This window comes from Mizuhopecten yessoensis, unplaced genomic scaffold (genome assembly GCF_002113885.1).
Source record: "Mizuhopecten yessoensis strain PY_sf001 unplaced genomic scaffold, ASM211388v2 scaffold245, whole genome shotgun sequence".
NCBI lineage: Eukaryota > Metazoa > Mollusca > Bivalvia > Pectinida > Pectinidae > Mizuhopecten > Mizuhopecten yessoensis.
Window position 1 is genome coordinate 104,067 of NW_018403450.1, and position 24,595 is coordinate 128,661.

The 24,595-nt window shown below is 34.8% G+C and overlaps 2 protein-coding genes across 5 annotated transcripts in view; one reads left to right on the forward strand and one right to left on the reverse strand.

Annotated features, from left to right (window-relative positions):
* Positions 1–1,561: 1,561 nt before the first annotated feature.
* LOC110445117 (GTP-binding nuclear protein Ran-like) lies at positions 1,562–11,986 on the reverse strand. Of its 3 annotated transcripts, none has more exons than XM_021489548.1 (7): positions 11,963–11,986; positions 8,712–8,769; positions 7,463–7,547; positions 5,670–5,795; positions 5,066–5,253; positions 3,892–4,062; positions 1,562–3,231 (listed from the first exon to the last, which is right to left on the reverse strand). In XM_021489548.1, the coding sequence occupies exons 2-7, from the start codon at positions 8,760–8,762 to the stop codon at positions 3,184–3,186; spliced, it is 669 nt and encodes a 222-aa protein (XP_021345223.1). In that variant the 5' UTR covers positions 8,763–8,769; positions 11,963–11,986; the 3' UTR covers positions 1,562–3,183. The 3 variants fall into 3 exon arrangements, with proteins under 3 accessions (XP_021345223.1, XP_021345207.1, XP_021345215.1); XM_021489532.1 differs by lacking the exon at positions 11,963–11,986 and adding an exon at positions 9,449–9,535; XM_021489540.1 differs by lacking the exon at positions 11,963–11,986 and adding an exon at positions 8,889–8,911.
* LOC110444990 (syntaxin) overlaps positions 9,628–24,595 on the forward strand; it is a 68,363-nt gene continuing 53,395 nt past the window's right edge. For both annotated transcript variants that reach the window (XM_021489462.1, XM_021489385.1), the window contains exons 1-2: positions 9,628–9,896; positions 12,009–12,089. In XM_021489462.1, the coding sequence (XP_021345137.1) occupies positions 9,864–9,896; positions 12,009–12,089 (114 nt within the window). In that variant the 5' untranslated portion in view covers positions 9,628–9,863. The remainder of the gene's footprint in view (positions 9,897–12,008; positions 12,090–24,595) is intronic.

Genomic DNA, 24,595 nt, shown 5'->3' on the forward strand with positions numbered 1-24,595 from the left:
ATTCTTTAGACTAGTTTCAGCTAAATTCCTTCCCTGATGATCAGGAACAGGAATTTTACTTCCAGCAGTGAGCTAATTAGAAGCAAGGAACTTTAAATTTGTCAAGGTATAATGGCAAATAGTAACGAGATATTCAGCAAAATACAAGATTGTGAATTATTTTTTCTATTCTACTTCAATTGATACAATAAAACTAGAATTATGTCAGTGTGACATCACAGCCGCTCACCACTTTAAATTTAATTGCTTCAGTAACAGTTGAGCATCAATATCTACTATAATACCTCAGATATGTGTTCTGTATTCTGCTAATTGAAAATCAGGTCATCTGATGATGTTGCGTTTAGGATTTTCAAAATCAATCACCTCTTAAATGATGCCTTAAAAACATTTCTCCCTCTCCCCTTTTTTCACCCTCTTTAAGTGCGACACATTGTTGTAATTTTCATTTATTAGCATCCTCCAATGATGTGACATGAGCGTTTACGTGCAGAATGGCAATCGGTGAATGGATAATAAAGAATAGGTGCATTTTTTGCTTGTGAAATGAAGGATAATTAACAGTAGTGGGAAAACATGCATGGAGAAAAGAGACATTGTACTCCTTTTATTTTTATTTATTTTTTATTCATATTAGTGAAAATTATTAATATTTGTAGCGACTATATTTACCGTCATTGAATATACAAAATCTTACAAATGTTCTTGGAATATATTTGAATGCGACTTTACCAACGTAATAGTTATTTCCCTTACACCCAATTGGATACTATTTTGACACCGCGCGAATTCTTGTCAAACAGCAGCGGCAGTTGTGTCATGTTCTTAATTTGTTATACTTTCATAAATAAATACATCAAAAATAGCATGCTGTGTTACAAAAATGTTTGATAAGCATACACAGTTCACATAACGTCTCGGAGCCATTAGTCTACCGGCGTTATCAACCTAAGCACGATATGGCATATATACGTTCCCGTTTCAAACATCAAAATAGAGGTTATACTTCATCACTCATACGGTTTATAAGTTTATATATTTACTTCTTCCTTCTACAGACAGCGTCAATGCTTGACAGTCTTCACATGTGCTTTCTCGAATCACATGTTTCACACGCGCAACACTCCCCAGACCGCAATCCGAGTTGCTAAAACGCTCAAACCTAGTGCAAGACTTTCACCACCACAACACTCGTAGAATGCACTGGAGATAAACATTTTGTTTTCAGCAATTATTTTAAGTATGGATTATTATTTGGAGAAGAGTATCAGAAGACTTTATGTAACCCACAGGTGAGTGTCAGAGATTTTACTTTCTATTTACGATAACGAAACTATATAGCGGAAGCATACAATACTAATTATGCGCACGCACCCCAAACGGAAGTGGGTCCGTCATTTCGTTCTCTGGACTGAATTAATAAGCCGCTCGGCTCTTGACAAGAGCGGCTTAAAAATACCAGAACAGACCGAGATATTTTTGCAATGCATCTTCACAAATGGGACTTCTGTAACTCGACAATGACGGTAAATGTTTGGATACATAAACATGGACTAATAAAACATTTAATAATTTGTTTTTATTGACAATAGATCTTGTTTCTGTCAAAAACATAATATGCACCACAGATCATTTTCTTCATTCTTGAATCCGACATCTTAAGCTGGTCTTAGAACTATCCGATAACTGCGACATGCAAAAACATTTTTTCATACGTATACATAGCCCTGAAAAATGAAAGACCTTTTTAAACAGTTATCTGCGACTGTTTTGCTATTATTGTATTGTCAAACAATTCTATTTTTCTCCTTTTTTGTTGTTCTATGTGTATGATGGAAGTGATATTTAAAAACCTAATTAAAAACTTTCCTCTTATTCTACTTTGATTAGTTTCAATAAAAGAATTATCCAATATACTGCCGATTCACATGCTTAAGTCACACTTGTACCACATCACATACATCACTTGGAAAAACTGCACGACAAACAAAATCAATTTTCAATTAAAAAAAAAATGTATGTGTAGTTGTGTTAATTGTACCACAAGTTTTAACCGAGAGTAGCAGGATCATTAATATTTTCATGTAGCTGATGTTGAAACAGATTAAATCACAAGTATCAATGCTATTTTATATATATTTTTATTGTTATTTTTTCTTCTAAAATAACATTTTGCAGAATATTTCCAGTAATTATGACAATATAAAGACCAAATTATAAAAACACAATACACTCATCTCATTTCAAATAATAAACCTAACACATGTTCATATCCATGGTGCAAGATTCTAGATATTTTCAATATAAATTTCATTAAAATTGTTTGAGGATAAGCAGTTTGTTATTTGGCTATGTGAGTTATAATAAATGATACAATACATTTTTGTCAAAATATTTTGTATATTTACAAGAAAAAAAAAACGCTAAATATCTTCAGAATTTACACGTTTCTCAAATCTCCTTTCAATTGCAACACAGTTTTAATTACCCACGAAGACTTCAAGACAGCTTTCAACTTAACAATGGAATATCAATTATATAAAGGAGATTGCTGGGGGGAAAATGAAAGAAAAAAACATTTCCCCTGAATTTTTTTAAACTTGTTTGTTAACTACTGCTAGAATTGTATCTGTTCCTTCAGTATTACAACTATATCAATAGCTGTCAAAATTACAAAATTCTGACAGTAAGTAACTCCAGTATCCCAAGTCTTTTTAAGAGTCATCTCGCCACAGTTAATTTGACCATTACAAGATTTCCACATCCTTGGAAAACATCACAGGGAATCAGAATGATGCGTAACAATAAATATGTGTCCGCAAAAAAGATTTTGCTTGGCGATATCCAATATGGCAGTAGCTGGGGCTAGCCATTATCGCAGTTTCCATAAATTGTTAAATCTCACGACTACAGGTGAACATGTTGCCTTTCGAAGTAAAGACAACACTGAGCATGATGGAGTCGCAAGAATTCTGGAGAATTTTGAGAGCATTCACAAAGGAAAAGCATAAACCTTTGCCCAATATTCTCTGCAACACTGAAATGTCACTGGCCTCGACTGATCAATATTCCCACCAGTCTATGACGCAAGTTTTACTAATAACTCATTCCACAATCAATGTCCACTTGCTTAGAGAATACTGGCGAGGTCAATCCTCTTCAAATTACTAACACACTGCATGTCTATAATTCTGAGTCGTCATCGTCTGGTAGTGCCACGTCTTGTGCTTCCTGTAAATTGCAAACATCAAATATGAAACAGGTGAAAAGAAACAATTTAAGTGTTCAGGTTAACTAGCTCAATTCTTCGCTTGTGAATTCTATTTCAGGGCTGGTGCAATTTTCCAATTATTACTATGAAAACGTATTTTATACCACACATGTCAAATATCTAACATAACTTTTAACCATTTATCACGATGTTACAGGATCAGCCAATCACCATTTTAGGTCCTTAGTTACTTTAACCAACTTATTATAATGACGCGTTAAGTGAAAATAAAAGTGCAATTGTTATTCGTCATTAATAAATGACAATTTCTCAATATATGTACTCCTTCAATGAACTCATATACCAAGTAAATCTTGTCAGAAAATACTGAGATGTGGAAAATTTCTGCAAATCTTTTTCGAGTGACAACTAGTGATTATAATTGTGACTTGGACGAAATATAAAGCTTGTCTCGACAGAATGATCCAACTTGGACTGTATGTTTTTACTAACAAGAATCCAAGCATATTGGCAACTCAGAATCAAATTCAACAAATTTGATAATTGATAATTCAAGAATTAAACATATTACAAGTTATTAGCCCATTGACTTTGTGGAACTTTTGTTGCATGAGCAAGAAATCATCATTGGACAACATATCAATTATTACAAGTCATACCGCTAATTCAGCTTCATATTTTTGTGCCATCATAGGATCCATGTTGATTTCTGGAGGAGCAAGGGCAGGCATAGCAGCAAACTCGAGGTTGGGGTCGCCGACCAATTTTCTTCCCAGCCAGAGGAAGGGCTTCTCAAAGTTGTAATTACTTTTAGCACTGATGTCGTAATACTGGAATCAAAAAACAAATAATATCAAAAAACTAATTCACACAATTTCCAACAAATGTTGTCACAAATCAAAATAACAGCACAAGGAAAAGTTTTTGTCCAGATATTATCTCTGAACTTCGGCAATTTTTTTTCTCTAAAAATGTCTGGTACTGCATCAATCAAAAATTGTCCGATTCAGGTGCATCAAAATCGTTGATACAACATTAATAGATAAATTAATGAGGCATCTGCTAGTGCTATTTTTTAACATAACGAACGGTTACAACCATCAACTTCTGCAAAACAATGAAAGACATTAAAGTTTCACTTTAGCTCTGCATATATTAATTTGTAACAAGTACGGACTTAAAATCTGTAGTCTGCTCAATATATCCATTTCATTTATCTCTCTCTTGCATTCTTTTCTGCAGGTCATGCTTTCCTACACCTGCGGTAAGTAGCTCATCTGGGTCATTTGAACCTATGCTGACTTGCTGTTAATGTTAGCTATATGGTTACCTTTCTACCAAATATGAAACGAAAGTTGGGAACTCCTCAAAATTGTTTGCAAATCAAAGGTCTGATTTCTATTCGCAGAAATGTATTTATTGAAAATTATGGAATGGTCGGTTGCATACGCTACTTTAAAAATATATATTTTTGGCTGTCTGATGGACAGGCAGCATTGTGACCTTCCCCCTGACGGTGAAATGCAAGTGTAAAAGCAATCTTACTTGAAAATATAATTGCACTTGTAGTAATAGATATTTTGACAGATACTTAAAATTCCACCAAGCCTGGAAACTTCTCCCTAAAGCAGTTCATACAATCTGAGCAGTTTTTCAGACTTTTTCATGTTTTGCACATTTTTTTTTTATTGACCCTTTCAACACTGTAGACCATAGTGGACTCGTCCAGATGAGTGTATGGTCGAGTCTACTCAAGTTACCTAGGGTTGAAAGGGGTAAGACACACTATTTGTCATGCAATATCTGTCTTCACCTCCATTATTCTCCATTTACCTGAAGATTCTTCTTTCTGTGGAATACGATCGACTTTGCTTTCACTTTTCTGTCCTTAATGTCCACTTTGTTGCCACAAAGCACAATGGGTATATTTTCACACACACGCACCAAATCTCGATGCCAGTTGGGTACATTCTTGTATGTTACTCTTGAGGTCACGTCAAACATAATGATTGCGCACTGGCCTGAAATGTAGAAACACTTAAAACTTGAAAACATTCACAAAATTTAATGATTCCTGAACTTTGTCAATTTCATGCTGTCCTCCAATATTAATGAAACTAATTTGGTATAAAAGTACAGGTAACAATAGCATCAGTACTGAAAAAGGAAGGTATTTTTTTGGCATATAATTCAGATTTTCAAAAACTAAAAATATCCATAGCTGCCTTGAAGTTGAGATGCAGACAACCTTTTGACAGCAATCCGCAAGAAACTGGAGAAAACTTTACAATCATACTTGGTAAAATTTAATCGAGTGAAAGATCCCTGAAGAAAGGAAGACGTCTTTTGCAACAAATTTGTACACCAAACATGGCTTTTACCAATGTTATCATCTTTCAAAAAGTAATAGGTCTAAATTTTATTTATTCTTGCATACCTTGGATGTAATAGCCATCACGTAGACCTCCAAACTTTTCCTGTCCTGCAGTATCCCACACGTTGAATTTTATATCGCCTCTGGTTGTGCAGAAATTTAGGGGATGCACCTCCACTCCAAGAGTAGCTGAAAACAACATCCGATATTTTAATTTTTGTGTCATTTTGAGAATGGTGCAAGAGACTTAAGACTAAATGTGTTGTATGCATCAAACTATCATCCCACCTATCCTGTTGTTTTCATGTTGCAAAAGATTAATAGAATCTTCCAAAATCTCCAACCCTCGGGGTGATGTTTTTTGGTTGTCTTACCTGAAGGTTAGACTACCAAAAAAATCACCCCCTTGGGTTGGAGATTTCTCTGTCACACCCTCAAGGTAGGGGATGATTATTTTTCTCCCATCCTATTATTTCAGTCACAGCTCCACCAACAGTAGTCTGCCATGTTTGTAAACAAAAACACATGCTCTTAAGATACATAGTTGCTTTTCATGTTAAATCCAAAATAAAACTTCCCTTTCACTCGTACTTGTTGATTCTCACTAGAATCATGCTGGCATTCAAGAGTGGTAGCTATAGCGTCATTACGTTATCAAGGTCAGTGTTTTGTAGGTACGGCTAAATTTATAACAGACGAAATCCAGAAGTACGGCAAATGGCGACCACATGAATAAAAACTTTACAGTACCAACTCAATTTGACTATTTCAAATGGGTTAACTTAATTCGAAATAGTAAATGTCATATCAAGTACTTAACCCAAATGCAAAACCAGATTTCTTTGTGTTGCGAACGCTATCATCATGACTTGTCTGCAGATGATGGATATAAGAGATCCCAGAGGGATCTTGGCGCCAACCTTTGTACCATCTTCATTAGTTCTTTGTCAGTTCGATCGAGTCATGTTAACAGTAAATGCACCTTGAGGTAACTTTTGATCTAAACTTAATACTTATGTGTATGAAAGCCAACCTTCAAAGCGAGTTTGTCCTTTCACATATTTACTAGTACAGTACTTAATGTGAAAGAAATAGAATCGATCATTGCAATATGAGAAAGATCTGTTTAGTTATTCTTTTAATCCATTTTGTTTTTATGATCAGTCTCAAAATATAACATACACAACGAGGGATCAAGGGGAACCTACATTTAAAATTTGAGAAAGATCCATCCTGTACTTCCCGAGAAATAGCAAAACAAACTTTCACTATCAAAATCAAAGATGGCTGCCTATCGGCCATGTTGTTTATCCGATCAGTCTCAAAAAAATGCCCTGCACAGCTAAGGACCAAGGGGAACCTTCATATAAAATTTGAGAAAGATCCCTCTGGTACTTCTTGAGAAATACCAATAACAAGAATTGTTTACAGACTGTTGACGGGTGATTTGAATAGTCCACCATTAGATGATGGTGGGCTAAAAAGATATGTTCACTTCTAAAATGGTAATCTACCGGTCACTGTAAATATCTTAAGTACCTTTTCTTACCATCTCTTGGATAATAATAAAGTTATTAGCAAAATAATGAGTGGACAAAATGTTAATTTATTAGGTGCTTATTTCAACCGATAATCAATAACCAATTGATCTTGAATGTCCTATAATCGATTTTCAAAATTGGAGCGATTCCCAGCACTAGTGAATATGGGTACAGTACAGGTCTTGTAAGTATGATTTCCTAAATGACCCCTGGGTTTGAAAGAACATTTGTTTTGACTCCAATTTTCAATGAAAATGTCATTTTACTTTGAAATTTGCTCAATGTTAAGGGTTATATGAATTGTTTTGTTCATACCAACATATTTCTTCTCGAACTCTCCTGTAAGATGTCTCTTTACGAATGTTGTTTTTCCTACACCTCCATCTCCAACAAGCACCAACTGAAATGAAATGTTTATTTAGATAACATCAGTCTAATTTGTTAAAATAACATTGAATTGATCAGAAATCATTATTCCTTATGATTTTTGTTTCCGATTTCTATTTTTATGAAAATTCTCAATATTTCTGAAGACATCCTTATGCTTCAACATATACACAGTTGGATTCATATTTATGCACTAACCGACCATCACAAGTCTCTTTCGAGTCAACCTTCACATATAAAGGATAATAATCAGAAATTTAACACCATTTTCCAGGTCGGGGAAAACCCACTTACTTGCGTATCATACGCGAACTCGCCTTTTATACGCCAATAGGGGTATGGATTTGTTACTAAAAATAGCCAAAATCACTTTAATCATAACTTTTTCAAATTGTTTGTCCAAGTCGCATTTATTCTTTCATGAAACATAATACAAATGCAAAAATAATCTTTATTTGCATGGGGGAAAGTACCAAAAATAGATGCAATACTTCCGGTAAAGTTCCATCAACTTTCTAAGTAGCCAACGCTTTCAGTCAACATATTTTAGCAAAATATTATTTACCCTGTCGTAAATTAATGCGATTTTTCAATAAAATCTTGCAAAAATATCTGTTAAAGCGATTTGGGTTATTTTAGTAACAGATCCATATTCCAACTTGCCTGTAATAGGCTAGTTTGTGTATATACGCAAGTTGGTGGTTTTTACCCCCAACATGTTTTCAGCCCCTTTAATTATTAATTGGAAATTCCCTCAACTTTATGGTTATCTCACTACAAAAGGCGACCAACGCAGAGCCAGACCCCTGCAGAATTGAGGGCTTCCTTCCTCGTCTTCTGCCCCATTGTAACAATTGGGATATTTAAATTTTATCTGTTCTCGAAACAAGGGTTGATCCGACACCACTGAAATAGGAGAGGAAAAGTATGTCCCGACAGATATTAGGTCCCTGGACCACCCCAACTCTATTAGACAGATACTCTAACCAATTGAGCCACCTATTGTACACTACAGGGGTGTGGAAAAGCACTAGTCATGGAAAAGTGAAAACATGCTGCGACAAGATGATCTTTCGTTGTTGGTTGTCAGTCAGGTGTTTTATCTACAATGTCAGAACCTAATTTTCCATACATCAAGATTCATTCAATATCTGTGGAAAATTCATTGTATAATCACCTTGAATGTTGGAACCGGTAAATTGGAGACACAATGTTGTGAAAGGGCCATTTGAAATCTGCAATAGCGAAACAAAATATATATATCTGAATCATGATAAATAAATATATACTCATCACACATACAATGGTATCACAATCTCATTTCAACAACTCAAATGAAATCAACTCAATTTACCTGTTACTACCAACAAAACTACGAATTCACGATATAATGTTGAATCTCTCGACAACTTAAAATCTTAAAGACGTTTGAGCGAAATGAGAATGTCTGTTGCACAATCACGCGTTATCACTTATATATATAACGGCTATCATATATATATATATAAGCCTATGGTATGTCCCCGTTACACATGTTAAAAACCAGTTAAAACCAAAATCAACCGGTTCCTCCAAATAAAATGATTACAGCTTTGACATAAATAGAAATCACGTAAATGAACTTGATAATGTAACAAATTATACATCAGTTGTTAGGTTTTGGCAAAATCATTACAAAGTTACTGTGTTTACAGAAAGAAATGAAAGGGGATGTACATTCTACGCAACAAAGAATAGGTCCGACCCTTTTCCAGAATGGGATGAGCTAAAAAGATATGAGAAAATGCAAATATTGACTACTTCTGATACTCAAATCAAGTTCACTTAATCTGAAAAATACCAATCTACAAAATGGATGACACAAATATTTTAGACAAACGAAGATTACTGTGATATTCTTCGATTTATCCTTACCAACGTTTAGGCGAGAGACCGCTCTATGATGGATTACTCTAAACAGGAAGTTGATGTTTAAGCTATTTTTGGCGCGAAAAAGCGTACCATATTATCAGAATTACAATACATATTACTATGTTTAGTTGATAGATGTAACTATTATTAAATTAAAGCTTGATATAATACAAGTTACATCTTTATATCGTACAGTTTATATATAAGTATATATTTTATACCTCGGAAGACCGGAAGTAGGAAACACCACATCGCACCTGCGCAAAACTGTTGTAATGGTTTCATGGTAGACAATATTAAAATTGTATCGATCTTACATGTTTTATCGCAACTCATGAAGCTTATATGACTCCTGGAACGTTTATTTTACCGTTTTACACCATCTGCGACAAGTTAGGTTAAAAACCTTCCATGCAAGATGACCAAAGACCGACTAGCGGCTTTAAAGGCGGTAGGTTACTAAATCCTCAGCATCTGTATCAGACTGAACTTCCAATGCCTTCCTGATGAACGAGATTTGGACTCTGTGTGTATTCGAAAAAATCGGAACTGGATTTTAACGGGTTTTCAATTGGAATTACATTGTTTATGGATTGTACACAAACCTTAATGTGTTATCGTGACTAATATTGTTTATATTTGGTTAAATCCCCACCCATTTAAACCCGATTTGCCAGTAGACTAGCGCCTGTCTTCAGACTTAGTTATATTGAATCGGACCATGTCTATGTATTCATTATTAGAGCTGTTACGTTAGCTCATTGGGTGGTACAGTATTAGTCATGAGTATTTTTTTTCTTTATTTACCTCCCAGTGACTTTGAATTATGATATTGTGAAATGCCTTCAGTTGATATAGCTGGTTTATTGTTTTAAAATTTCATGTCTTAAAGTTAAATCCATCAATTATTTTCGTTTCCTTACAGTTGTAAAAAAAAATATATTTCAACTTGTTAAATAGTATTTCACAATTCTATTTTTGACAGGCCTGCTGAACATTTCATTTTATCATTTTTCTTACTATGTCAGTAATTTAATTTTGGGTTGATTATTATGTTATGATATATAATAACTGCATGTGTACTGAACTGGGTCAATAGCAGTGACCAGGTAGAGTGTCAGTTTGAGAATTCGGAGGGTTCCAGGTTTGAATCCCAGTCTTGCCATGCATTTTTCTGCCCCTGTTACACATGTATTCAATGATTTGTGTACATGTCTTTATCAGTATTCAATGCCAGAACGTAAAATGCAAATAAATGTTAACATATGAAATGTTCACATTTATCACTGTGCCACATCTATGAGTATGTAACATAAACAGTGTCATTTTTTTGGAAAGGGTCAAGGTCTTTTACATGTTGCCAGCTAGTCCATTGGTACCTATTACATGTGTGTATTTAATCCAAAAGAAAGGTGTGTCTAATGGTTTGTCAGGAACTAAATGACAAGCTGCTTAGTCAGACAAACTCCAGCATAACACAACATTTGTATAGGGACCTGTATGTTTTTCCTAACTTAACACAGTATTCATGTAAGCATGTTCTGTTTATTTGATCTTAATGATTTATTTAGAGTATTAGTTCACAGGGAAATTGCTATCCCTAATATATTATATTTCCATGGCAAATCAGGGTTTTTGCCAGGTGTTTATAGGTTCCGGTACAGGGACCCATTCACAATTGAAAAACGACCCTGTATTTTCCCCAATTTCGGCCTTTATTTTCCCAATTGGATTAAAAACATGTTTATGCAAGTTTCCCGTCATTATATGTGCAATGATCAAAGTATTATTGTCTATGATATGATGGATTGGAGCATTAAAAATACATAAATAACGAAAATTTGAATTTGAATAAACAAAAAACACTGAAAACCGTTATGATATTTTCCCAAATCTGTACATGTGGGAACACTGATGATATTTCCCAATTTTTGCCAAATGCTGATGATATTCTCCCAATACCTGCTCAGGGGCCCTTTCTCAAAAAAACTGGCAAAAACTCTGTAAATATTGAAAATTTTCACAAGCCATCATATAAAATCTACTAGCCAGTGGCGTTGGAATTGCTTTGTTTGGTGCAGCCTTTTTTCCCTAATCACTCATGCTGTCATGCTGGCCCCACGATCATTTAATTTCAAATCAATGTTATAAACATTTTAAATTTTTATGAAACTCGGAAGCATCAAAGTTTAAACATATAACTAATTCAAATTGAATAATACAACTTCAATCTTGGGGTCAGTTTTTAAAAGCTGAGTAGAGCAAACTTGACATCCACTAACTGTCAAACACTGGTCAGTAGCAAATTTTGGAAAAAATGTAGTAGATTATATATATACATAAATAACAAACTTTCAAAAATAACAAGTTTTCATGCTAGAACTCTGAATATGGAAATGCACTCATATACCCAGTAGTTGACATAGAAAAAGAATGAAGAAAAACGTCATCTACAATTCATGAATACATGCCTACAACTTCAGTTGTCTTGATTAAATTAATGGAAAAAAATCTTACCTGTAAAAACTGTTAAATTATTTTATTCTTTTCCCCCTACATATAGGCACAAAGCGACGATGAAGAAGCTGATGATGTTGCTGTTAACGTGGATAGTAGCGGGTTTATGGAGCGATTCTTTGGACAGGTAGGTCATTCCAATTATATAAAAAATACAGCTGGTGAAAACTTAATTTCACAACTTCTGAATTTTACTCCTGGAGAAAGACCATGGAAGTACACTGATACAATTTAAGTCGAAGGAGGTAAGAATTTGTCACTACTACTAAATATACCCTTACTTGTGCCACCTGAATTAATATATCAGTACAGAAGTTCACAGTCAGAGATGTCTGCATCAAGTGACCATAAGCATGTTGTGGGAAATTTATATATACATATTTTTGTGTCAAAACTTTTTATGATGACAGAGTACATTGTATATATGTTTGGCATGTCTTTAATTGTTATATAATCTTAGTACCTACGCTTCCTGTTGATAATTAACATCTCACCTGTCCACTAATTACCTGGCTCTTCTTGACACTGGACAGTGCCTCATGTAGAGTACACAAAGAGCCTTGGCGTTTTTAGTGCCTGTGGGGGTGTTCTAGATTTGTATCCAGTGTGTCTCAATTGTATTATGAGGAGGACGATGTACGTGATTAAGTTTAATTGATAGCACTATACACAGATCACACCTATGTTAGACAGATCTGCTGTGCAGGAAGTCAGCACAATTCAGAGGGTACTTCATATTCAATAGAAAATAAAAATATTGAAATATCAGCCAATTACTGATCATGTATTTGTGAATGTATTTTTATATAAAACTTTCTGAGTTAATTATATTATCCTTAAGTATCATTATACACATATATATTCCAATGGCAAATATTGTTCCTCTCCTCTTCTCCTCTATCATATTATCTGTTAACTTCCTATTTCATTGAATTCCCAAATATGAATCAAATAACTTAAGCTTTTTTCTTTGGACATATTTAGGTGCAAAGACCCTTTGTCACAACAATTTTAGCTCAAGTTTTAAATTATGATTTTGTTTTTAAGTGCTTAATGCCATTATTCTGATGTTGTGAGTAAAATGATACTGAAATCATGATAACATGGAAAGATTTAAATTTTTGAAGGGTCAAGGCAATATAACCATTCATGTTAACAACTTGACCGTGTAATCAATTGCAGTCATAGTAGACTTCTGTAGGTGTGTTTTGCCTAGATAAAGGTTTAATGAAAATAATGAAATGTTTCGGGTTTCTTGCCAAAAATACCAGGTAGGTAAATATTAACATTGCTTTTTATCTTTACAAAAATGTTGTTTCACCAGAACAAAATATTTGGAGGGTGTTTTAAGTTATTTCTATTTCATCCGATTGTAAATAACAACACATTTGACTTCATTTATTTCGTAATATCCAGTTGATAATCTTGCCAAAGGACAAATGGCTATGATGATGTTGAATGTTTAGGGCATCTCGATCATACAATTACATGTATATATACATGTAGTTGTATCTTATAACACATGATTTAATCTTATAACACATGTGTTAATCTTATAACACATGTGCTAATATCATTTAAAAGTTGTAATGATTACGAGCAAAAAGAGTAGAATAAGAGAAAGGTATCTCCTAGTGATATGATTATGAAAGGACCAGTACCTGTATATATATATATAATACAGCACTGGACATGAAGGGTTGTTTAACAGAGTATTTATATTATACAACACTGGTCGTAAAGGGGTTGAATTTGTCTGCCAGAGTATTTCAGCTCTGAGAGGAGTGGTTTATTCTTTTGAATATTTACAGCACTACTTGTAGCGTTCTATATCTGAGTATTTCAGATCTCACTCTACATATATATATATATATACATGGAGGGTGGTTTACCAAGAGAATTTCTGCTCTGTACATGAAGAGTGGTTTATTAGAGTGTTTACGGTATTGTGTGTGAAAGGTTGTCATTTTGAGTATTTACTGTACAGCATGAAAGATTGTCTATCTGAGTACATACCTACTTGATCTTGAGACAGCCTTGCACATTGTACAGGTACTTGAATATGGTGATCTCTATAAACAACAAATATAGGCGTGTCTGAAGATCAAGGCCTCGGTACAATTGGCCATAAGAACTACATGTAGGTTCTGATTTTAAACACTTTCCAAAATGATTGGTAAAGTGTCAAGAATGTGTTGCAAATTGACTATTTCAATACTGCAAATCATTAATTATGAAATATTTCAAAATCAAAAATTTCAACTGAAAAATCCATCTGTTTGAAAATATTTTATTTACTTATTTGAAAAGGCACTTCTGATAAATCTCAGGAAAGCCATGATGAATTCTGGAGGAGTTGCTTGTTTGTACCTAAACATCCAACACGATACTGTGAGAAAATCTAATACAATACTGATTAAATTACAGTGTTTATTTTTATCATTGTGGACACTTAATCTCACAAGCTGTCAATATACCGGTTGTCAGGCCCTATGTATTATACATCTATGTCGAGTTACATAGTTTGTTACAGTACTATATGGGTGTGTTGTTGTCAGTCACAACAATAATAATGAATAAAACATATGTCTGGATACACTTTAATTAATGCGACACTTGTGAAACCACAGGTGCTTACAGATGATTGGTTCATGTATCAAATAGACATTATGATGAAGTGTACGGTAGTATGAACACCGTGGACAATGAACATATCCTCCATAAAGCTCTCCACAAAGAATATATATGTTCATTGCCAACTGCATTTGTACAATATCTTCCTAATTACAACAAACACATTGTTATATTTTCACAATTCATGCAGTCTATCACGCTGTTGATGCTTGGTTGTCAGTAATTCCTTTGATCCTTTAGCTTTGTCTTTTTTACATCTGCGGGAATTAAATTGGTTTGTACTCAAGTTGCATGTTTTCACACATTATTTGTCTGCCAGTATTCGTCATTAGTATCGTATGCCATGGCTGGCTTTGTGTTAAAAAACTTAGCTTGACTGAAAAAACCCGGCCTGTACGTCATTAACGCCATAGATGACTTTGTATCCAAAAGGCCAAACATGGTTTAATAGGAAAGTAATTTTGTGGTTTGTATATATTTATATATGATATGCTTTGTTACAGAAACAGGTATATTTCTCAAACTTTGGTTTGTTAATCAGCACTTTACATTACAACAGTTTGTTGGTTTATCTTGTGTCTGATTTAGTGCTTGGCTTATTTTGACTTCTTGGTTTTTGTTCCCAGCTAACTGCTCCATTGATACGGTGGCTGTGGCTTGCCAGAAGGTTTGAGTTTGGATTTAATGGCCTGGGAAGCCCAGACAGTCGGCTTGTCATGCGAGTCACATTCTCCTCTGCGAAAATATACCAATCTTGACAATATTGTATTATACAAGTCTAGTTAGCTTCTTTATTATGTAAGTGAAAATTGATCCATAGACTTATTGTGGATATTTAAACAAAATTAATTTCAGTCTTGATAATAGCTGTACACAAAATCTGGAGCGTAACTAATATTTTAATATAAAATGTTACTAGATACTTTAAAGAGAAATTATACAGTGATTAATAATTTTTAAAAAAAGCACACAATTCATAAATTTATCACCCTAATCATTATTGGCATTAAAAATATGCTCAATAAAACATTTTGAATACCTTTTATTACGATGTATATATAGAAAGTATTACGGTTGTTACAATACACGAGACAGTGTGTCACAATATGTCGCAATACAGAATTTATGTATTGTGATACGTATCCCAATTTATTGTCATCAGAAAAAGCTGTTTCACGCTACTAGAAATAGCTTGTTAATGGTTATATCAGTTAGAATGCAGGGTTCAACATTAACTCTTTGCAACTCGCAAAATGCTAGTTACGGTGAAATAAAATGTGAATTCAATTAATTGTCATCTTGAAAATATCGGCGACTAACTGACAAACTTTTTTTCATATTTAGTTTGAAAATTGACGACTTTCAATGTTGGCATTCATGAAGTGTCATCAGATGTGGTAGTAGCTTTGCTTGTGGTAGTCACAGATATGTGCAGAAGTCTCAAGGTTTTAATTATGCCGACAATAATGTACAACAGACACATGTATATTGTAAGCTGGTGGGTATGTAAGGCTCTCAGGATGATAAGCTGGTGGGTATGTAAGGCTCTCAGGAGGATTTGCTGGTGATTAAAAAAGCTGATTTCGACCCCTGGAATGTGTAGTAATTTGAAAAGTTCAAACACAAAGCAAATACACTAAAATAAGCTTTTGAAAAATATTGCAATATATCAATATATCAATATACCAATATATCAATATTTCATCTCTGTGTTGCAATATGGTACAATATGCCTGTGTATCAATAAACCTAATTTCCTAATAAATAAAATATGTATTCAGAAATTTTTGTTGTTAAATAAATTGACACTACTACTTAATATTATACGTATGATTTGTGTTCCTTTTACATTATCTGTATTTATCTATTTAAATTAGAGTAACTTGATTGGTATTGCATCATTTATTTTGTATGTGATTTGAACATGTTGTCAATTGATTAATCCAAGTTCAGATAACATTTCATTAATGTGACTTCGCAAATTTCTTGACAGAACCTCATTTTAAAGGGGATACATGTAAGAATAAGGTTGCATACAGCCTTAAGTCGCCATGTGAGAACAAAGGTAGCATACAGCCTTAAGTCTCTGAGTGACAGTAACACAGCATATCCTTAAGCTTGCTGGGTATGGTTCCAGGCTTCATTTACCATGACGATCAATAAAATTTTAGCCCTCATCCTGGTAACATTAAGTAAAATTAAGGAATTTCAGGCATTTGAAGGAACCAGGTGATTAACTTCAAGAGAGACGGCACAAAAATTGGCCGTTTCTGCTTAGCTACACAGAATTGGTTGTCACTCATGTTTGTACTGTTTTTGGTGAAGGTACCAGACTTGAATTGCTCGAGACGAAACAGATTTAGCTTGGATGTTAGGAGGTGGAACACTCTGCATCTGTAACGAGACCAAGGAAATTGTCAGATTCTGCTTAGTCAAGCAGAATTCGCATGACAGTAGCTGCTCTTCAAAGTTGATAGAGCATCATCAAAATTCATCTGATTAACAGTACTGTATTTTTTGTTTGATTTGAGCCCATCAGGATTAGTGTGTGAAAATCTATTGAAATCAATAAGATGAGCTAATTTCATTAGGAAGGAAAATTGTTTGGTTAACAATTAAATACTCATGTCGTTAGACAGCACTTCCAAGATATTTGAAATGGGAATAACAATATAATTTTCATTTGAATAATTTGACAGTTTTGATAATTATTGCTAATAGGCTTTGGCACTGATTAGAGATAGGGATGCCATGGTGTTAACATTAAATACCTTCGTGATGAGTTGTGATGTGATCAGATGTATGCTGAGCTAGTCATTGGTAGTCAAGACTTCAAAATTATCATAAGGGCTAAGAGAACATATAGTGCTGTATTTTATAGTAAGTTTAGTCCAAGTTACAAAAAGGAGTTCCAGACTCCAAAAATACTGTTTTCATTTGGTAATAAAGAAACTTTCATGATCATGATTTAATCAGAAAGTTTGAATTCAGTGATATATTACCAGTAATTGCATCTTTAACACATATTGTGAACAGAATTATACAACCTAAATCTGATACTGTATAATACTGCCTATCAATTACAAGTGTATCGTGGTAAAACAGAAATATGACCTGAATCATTGCAGCATCCACGACTCAGTGTTTCCCCAGGGAAATACCATTTAAGACACTGGCTTCTTTTAATTCATGAATTATAATATCATTTTCTCGGTAATTTTCAAGATATAATAGAAAGGTTCCACGTGTACTGAAGGAATATTGAATTCAACAGATCTTTTGAACTGCATTCTTTTGTGCATATTCAAATTATGAAATACGAAAATTGTTCCTTTTGTTGACGGGAAGCGTTAGCCTCGCGAGATGAACTCACAGAATTACTTGCTATAGCAGTGAACAGCAGTGATTAAATGTTGGCGTGCTCTGACATCTCGGTAGCAAGTCTTGCTCAAGTTTAACAGCGTCTTTGAAAATTGATTCCCAGCTATGTTTTAATTACTTGGCGTTGTGTTTCAACAGGATGCTTAAGCAAAGCTTGCAAGCTTTTTCTTGATCAATAATTTTATGCAGTGAAGTCTTTCTACTATATATACATTGTGTAACTCTAAAGAAATACTGATTTATGCATAGTACACACAGTTCTAATGGTGGCATTTAAACTTAAGAACATCAGCATCAAACAGCCATGACCCGCCTATACTAGGATTTATCAGACACCACTGGCCCCCGATAAACAAAGTTTATAATTATGTGTCGGTTATAGGATTCAGAAAATGTCAGCATCCCTCTGTTAACAGTTCTACAATGCTAGTTGAATATAAATATATAAAAAGAGGCTGTGGGATTCACTCGGATTGTCTTCATTAAAATTTTCAAAGCATATTTTTTTTCCTGCAATACAGTGTAATACAATGTAATTGCATGTTGAAAGAATATTGATTTTCAAGTCTGCTGAAGTTTTGCTTTGTAAGATGTTCAAATATGGAATTGAAATGAAGAAATAAAGACCATTGTGTATATTGAAGAACTTTAAAAAAAGTTTTTGGTGTATGAATGTGGATTGGGATTTTTTTTTAGAAATAAATGAAAGTGGGATCTTTTTTGTCAGACTGTGATTATAAGCCTGATGTAAATGTCATGTTCAGATTTAAACACCTAACACCATTGTAGACCGTAATGAACTCATCCAGATCAATGCATGGTCGAGTTTACTGAAGTTACATAGGGGTGAAAGGGTTAAACCCCTAACACCACTTCTCTGTCACTAGCCCTACTTATCCTTCAACATAAAGTTAGCCACTTTGTCGTAGCTGTCAATCCTCCCTCATTTTGACTAAAATTTAACAGTTTCCCTCAAAACTCCCTCATTTTGACTAAAATTTTACAGTTTCCCTCAAAACTCCCTCATTTTGACTAAAATTTTACAGTTTCCCTCAAAACTCCCTCATTCAGGGCCAAACTCGCACAAACTCAAACTCTACATCCTTTGGTCAAAGGATCTACTAGTTAGTGCAGGGTGTATGAAATAATCATAACAGGTGTTTGAATCAAATGAATGCTTTTTGAAGTTATTTTGATACTTAAAAAGGGAAAGATAAATTGAGTAAAGCAGTTTCAGTCACGTTTCACACACTTTCTCCCTCATTGGAAATGTGGAATGAGGAAGATCTCCCTCATAGGAGGTTTCCGAGGTTGACACTTATGCTTTTCATCTTTTCCTCCATGGGCCCCACAATCCAAATATAGTCTAACCAATTAAAGCACAAACATGTTATGGAATTGGAAGCCATGAAACCCTAGGCACCTGTTACTCTGGTCATCTGCTCAGTGGGAGTTCTACCACCACCATATACCTAAACATAGAAACTTCATGTATAAACATTATAACCTCTTGATGTCAACGTTTTATATTCTGCCCACCTCCCTTGACTATATACAGAGTAGGTGATAATCTCAATATCATTTTCATAGCGCCACCTCACTTGAATGCTACAGCACAGATGCTACTCAACACTCAACCCCAGACCATTTTATATTCTATCCCGGTTGTTGGAGTTGTGTGGGCAGGAGAAAAACACATTCTCTGAATATTCATTGTGTATGACGACTTCGGGAATCGAACCCCAGCCGTCTGTGTGGTGAAGGTCAGATTGTTAACCACTCTGCCAGTTTTCTACCCAAGTAAAAATTGCACAAAAAACATTAGTTTGTCATGAAGGGACTCCATTCATTTATTGACAGTAAAAGCCCAGAAATCCTTAGCTGACTAATAAACACCCCTCCTCATAGTGACAGTCCTTACATGTATATCCTAAAATATAGCCACCCATCCTCATCCTACTGTCACCCAGATCTTTACTGTGGATTAGCAACCCCCCAAAAGACATATAGATATGACTAGGCATTCAACCCTTCTCATCTCCATAATACACACCAGCTTCAACCAGAACTCCAATCGATGTCACTAAAGACCTCTTTGAGTTATCCCAAACCTCTCCACTCAAATGCACAGACCCAACAACTGCTCCTATATCAATCACACTATAAACTACCTGTGACTCTGACCTCACTAGCCCCCTGCCACCCATATATCATCCCCTCCTCACTCTACAGTTTTAGTCCCCCCCCCCTCCCCCTACAGTTTCAGCCCCCCCCACGTCTCCATCCCCTCCTCACCCTACAGTTTTATTCCCCCCCCCCTCCCCCTACAGTTTCAGCCCCCCCCACGTCTCCATCCCCTCCTCACCCTACAGTTTCAGTCCCTGCCCCCCCCCCCATCTCCACCCCATGCTACAAGTACACACCCTGAAACTTGAGCCACCTGTAAATGTCTCTCAAGACATACGTCACATAGACCTCTATGATGAAGTCACCTCCGCAACACCCCATAATATCATCAGCTTTCTATCCTCATATGTTACAGTTCCCATCACCCCGTCCTTCACATAGACACTCCCACCCCCTCCTCCTACACAGCCACACCCGAAACTTGAGTCACCAGTCGCTGATGACCTCAGTTGACCCTGGAGTCCATCTACATTGGAGTAGGTGACCACACTGTCCTAACCTGAAGTGTATAGGATGACTCCCACCAACTCCCCACATTCCAGCAGAGACCTGTATTGATCGGTGGGAGTAGTGTGTGCTAATTATTGCCTCAGGCCAGACTTACGAACAGCAGGCTGTAGTCAGTAGTGGATAGATACATAGTCCATGTCACACGATCCCCATCTCTAGTCAATACAAGTAGAGCTCTACAAGATTGATTTTTTCAGAAACTAAAAAATCATGTATTTTTTTATCATATTTCAAATAATTTCATGATGCAATGTTGTTTGGATAAATAAATGAATGCAACAATTTGTAGTTTGATCTATGTTAAAGAAGAGTTATTGCTATAAAGCATTGCTATAGAATTGAATGAAATCTGATTACATAAGATCACATTGTTTGGATAATTCAGGTGATTTGACTGACTTTTGAGTGTATTTCTCCTGTACAGTCTTATTACACAAAAGAGAACTTTTGCCTGAAGTAATGGAAGTAAGCTGTCTCTGTAATGAGCTAACAGGCTATATGTTTGCACCTTTTTATTTTTACCTTAAATTACCTGTGTTGAGACAGTTATAACGAAAACTTAATTAACATTTTGGATTTCAGTTGTGTCATGAAAAAAAATAAAATTTGATTTAAATATTCCGTTGAAAAGGCTAGAAAATAGGAAATATGTAATGAACTTTAGATATTAACCATTATGTATGCAATTTTAGTGTGCACCAGGATTCTGCACAAATTATCATTGGTTATGACTTGTTGAGTGCTTAGTCAAGGTGAATACTTATTGGTGACAGATGGATTGATGTGGTCAGTTGTAACCAGACACCATGTGTAGTTGACCTGAAGTAACACCTGTAGTAATTAAGTGTCCAATAGACAGCTGTTGACCAGTAGTGTATAAACTCTGTGCCTTTGTTTGGGATAACTGGCAGCAGATGAGTAACATTACACAACTACCATGCTCCTCCTAGTCTGAAGGTCAAGGGTCAGAATGATTGTCTGCATCCAAGATGTCAAGAATAATTGTCTATATATATATCAATCCGCCTGAAGAAGCCCTAGAAGGCAGAAAGGCCTAGCGGACGATCTGAAAAAATTGTTTTTATTCTATATATATATATATATATATATATATGTTTGGGGGTCAAGGGTCATGAAATTATGAATATTATCTCATGTTGTTGTGTACCTACATTTCAAACATTTTTTTTAAGGTTATTGTGTGTGGTGTGATTTGACATCAACTCCTTTAAGTTGTTAATATTATATCCCCAAGAATGAAGTGAGAACTGTGTACTAGAATCGGAGTGTGATTGTCAATCAGTTTCTTTGTTGGCATAAGGTTGTAAGGACTAGTATTTCTCCTATTGCATAGATTTCCACAGAAAATTGGACACTTTGTCAATATACAATGTTTGATTTTAGTTTGGTTTGTTATTGCTTAATGTCGTAATTTAAGGACGTGCCAGGTTTTTGGCGGTGGAGGAAAACTGGAAGCCTGAAACCGGCAACCCAGTCATTGAGAGTTAGTGATGGTAGACAGTCTCACGCCGTAACCGCTCTGCCACCATGGCCCCTAGAATATCTAGAATATGTATATCTGTAGAGTTATACACTGTATGCATGCAGTTTATGAAAAAACATGGCCAATCTACTTATCCAGAAGTGTTTTCTTTAAGACTTTGTCTACCTTCAGTTCATATGTATGCAAGTTTGTCGTTTATTGTGGATTCTGTTTCATTGTGATCAGTATTAGTCACGTGAAGGTAGTTAGTCTGCAGATTATAGGGCTATTTTGTTTGGTGTAAGACTGTATTATGATATGAAATTGGATATATGTATGATACAATGATTTGTATCAAAACAGTGTAGCTCAAATAAAAAGTAACTAGTGTTTGTTTGTTTGGGCCAAAGTGAAATGGAAAGTCTGGGTTAAATTTCGATATACAAATGTAAATGAAATAAGATACTGGTGATACATTGTTATTTGAATAATGTATAACCAACTATATATATGCATGTGTACATTTAGATAGTAAAATAACCCTCACGTCAGCACATATGTATGATCAAATAGGTCTATATTCAAACAGCACAAAACGGGAACTTTGAAGACGTATTTATATATATATACACATACATTCACGATGTCAAATTGGGTATATTTATACAAGGTATATTTTATGCTTTTTGATTGTGAAAGAAATCAAGAAGATATAATTTGATTTATGAATTTAAACATGACCAGATTGAATAAAGAAAACTTCTCTAACCTAGCTATATATATGCGGAACAACATCTTGTGAATTTTAATTACTGATGTTTACGTGTAGTTGATGTTAGTATATTGACACATACATTCTGTTTTCATCATCTACACTTTTAGCCAAATATTACTTTCTGATCGCTGTAAGTATAGGCAAAAACATGTTAATCATTATGGTGAAGCTTTTAGCATGTATCTTTTAAGTATTATATTGGGAGAAGGAAATCTAGCTTATCTGGTACATGATCAATATTGCAACATTAATATTGCAACATTGCAAAAAGCTTATTGTGGGTTTTCTAGTTGGACTCGAGTTCTGACTAAATTAAAGTTTGCTGTGCTGAGATTTTCATCCTGGGTTTCTAGGTGGACTCTAGTTCCGACTTAATTAAAGTTAGCTGTGCTGAGATTTTTATCCTGGGTTTCTCTGGGTACTCCAGTTCCGACTTACTTAAAGTTAGCTGTGCTGAGATTTTAATCTTGGGTTTTTCTCTGGATACTTTAGTTCTGACTTAATTAAAACGCTATTAACTGATATAACTATAAGGAGTATATTTCTCTGGATGTGTATATTTATTTTTGATTCCATGTATATACAAAAGTGGAAACATGTACATTTGTACATTGATGAAATGGTTGATGATATGACATTCGGGGTAGTCGATAACATTGCATGTTGAGGATGCCAGGTATCGATAGGGTGAAAAATGGCAGTTAGTGATTTGTTGACCGTTACAATTGATGTGTGGTGATTTACATGGAGTAAACAGATGGACGTGTGATGACACCTGGATCAGCTTGGAGAGCTACTCACATGGTAGTCGGAATGAAGTGGACAGTTGGTAGCTCCTTGGTCGTATCCGCTCCAATATTTACATATGACCATCACTAGTGGCCGCACTATGTCATATATACCTTGTGACCTTATAGATAAGGACGGGTAATAGTGATGTGTGTATTCTATATCTCACTTTAACTATTTCAAAGGTTGATTCCAAGCAGACAGTTCTTTATAAACATATTTATTGGAAGCTGAAAATCAATGTATTTTGAAAACTGTCAATACATCATGTGCTAGTTCATGTTGAATGCTACATATACGCTATCTATTTATGAAATAATTATTTGCCTGTAGAAGAACAAATATGTTTCAAGAGGTTTATCAGTTCTCAAATTTATATTTATGTTACGTACATGTTATTTCATTTGATAATTAACTGTTGCCAGGATATATTTGTTTTTGCTTTGAAACATAACACAATGAAGCTGACATTCTAAAATCCACTGGGAGTTCTAGTTTCAAGTATATATATAGTATATGTATATGTCAAATGGAAAATCTAGAGGAAGACTACAAAGGGGAGAATGTAGTTATAATTGACTTAATCTATTGCATCTGTCAGAATAATCAAACTTTGTATTTTTCTGTAGCTTTGTGGGACAGATACGGAGCGTTTGTTGTGTAACCCTGTAAGTAATTACAGTATTTGTATTCTCCACTGTTACTAATTCAGACTGAAGCTTTGTGGAACAGATATGGAGGGTTTGTTGTGTAACCCTGTAAGTAATTACAGTATTTGTATTCTTCACTGTTACTAATTCAGACTGAAGCTTTGTGGGACAGATACGGAGGGTTTGTTGTGTAACCCTGTAAGTAATTACAGTATTTGTATTCT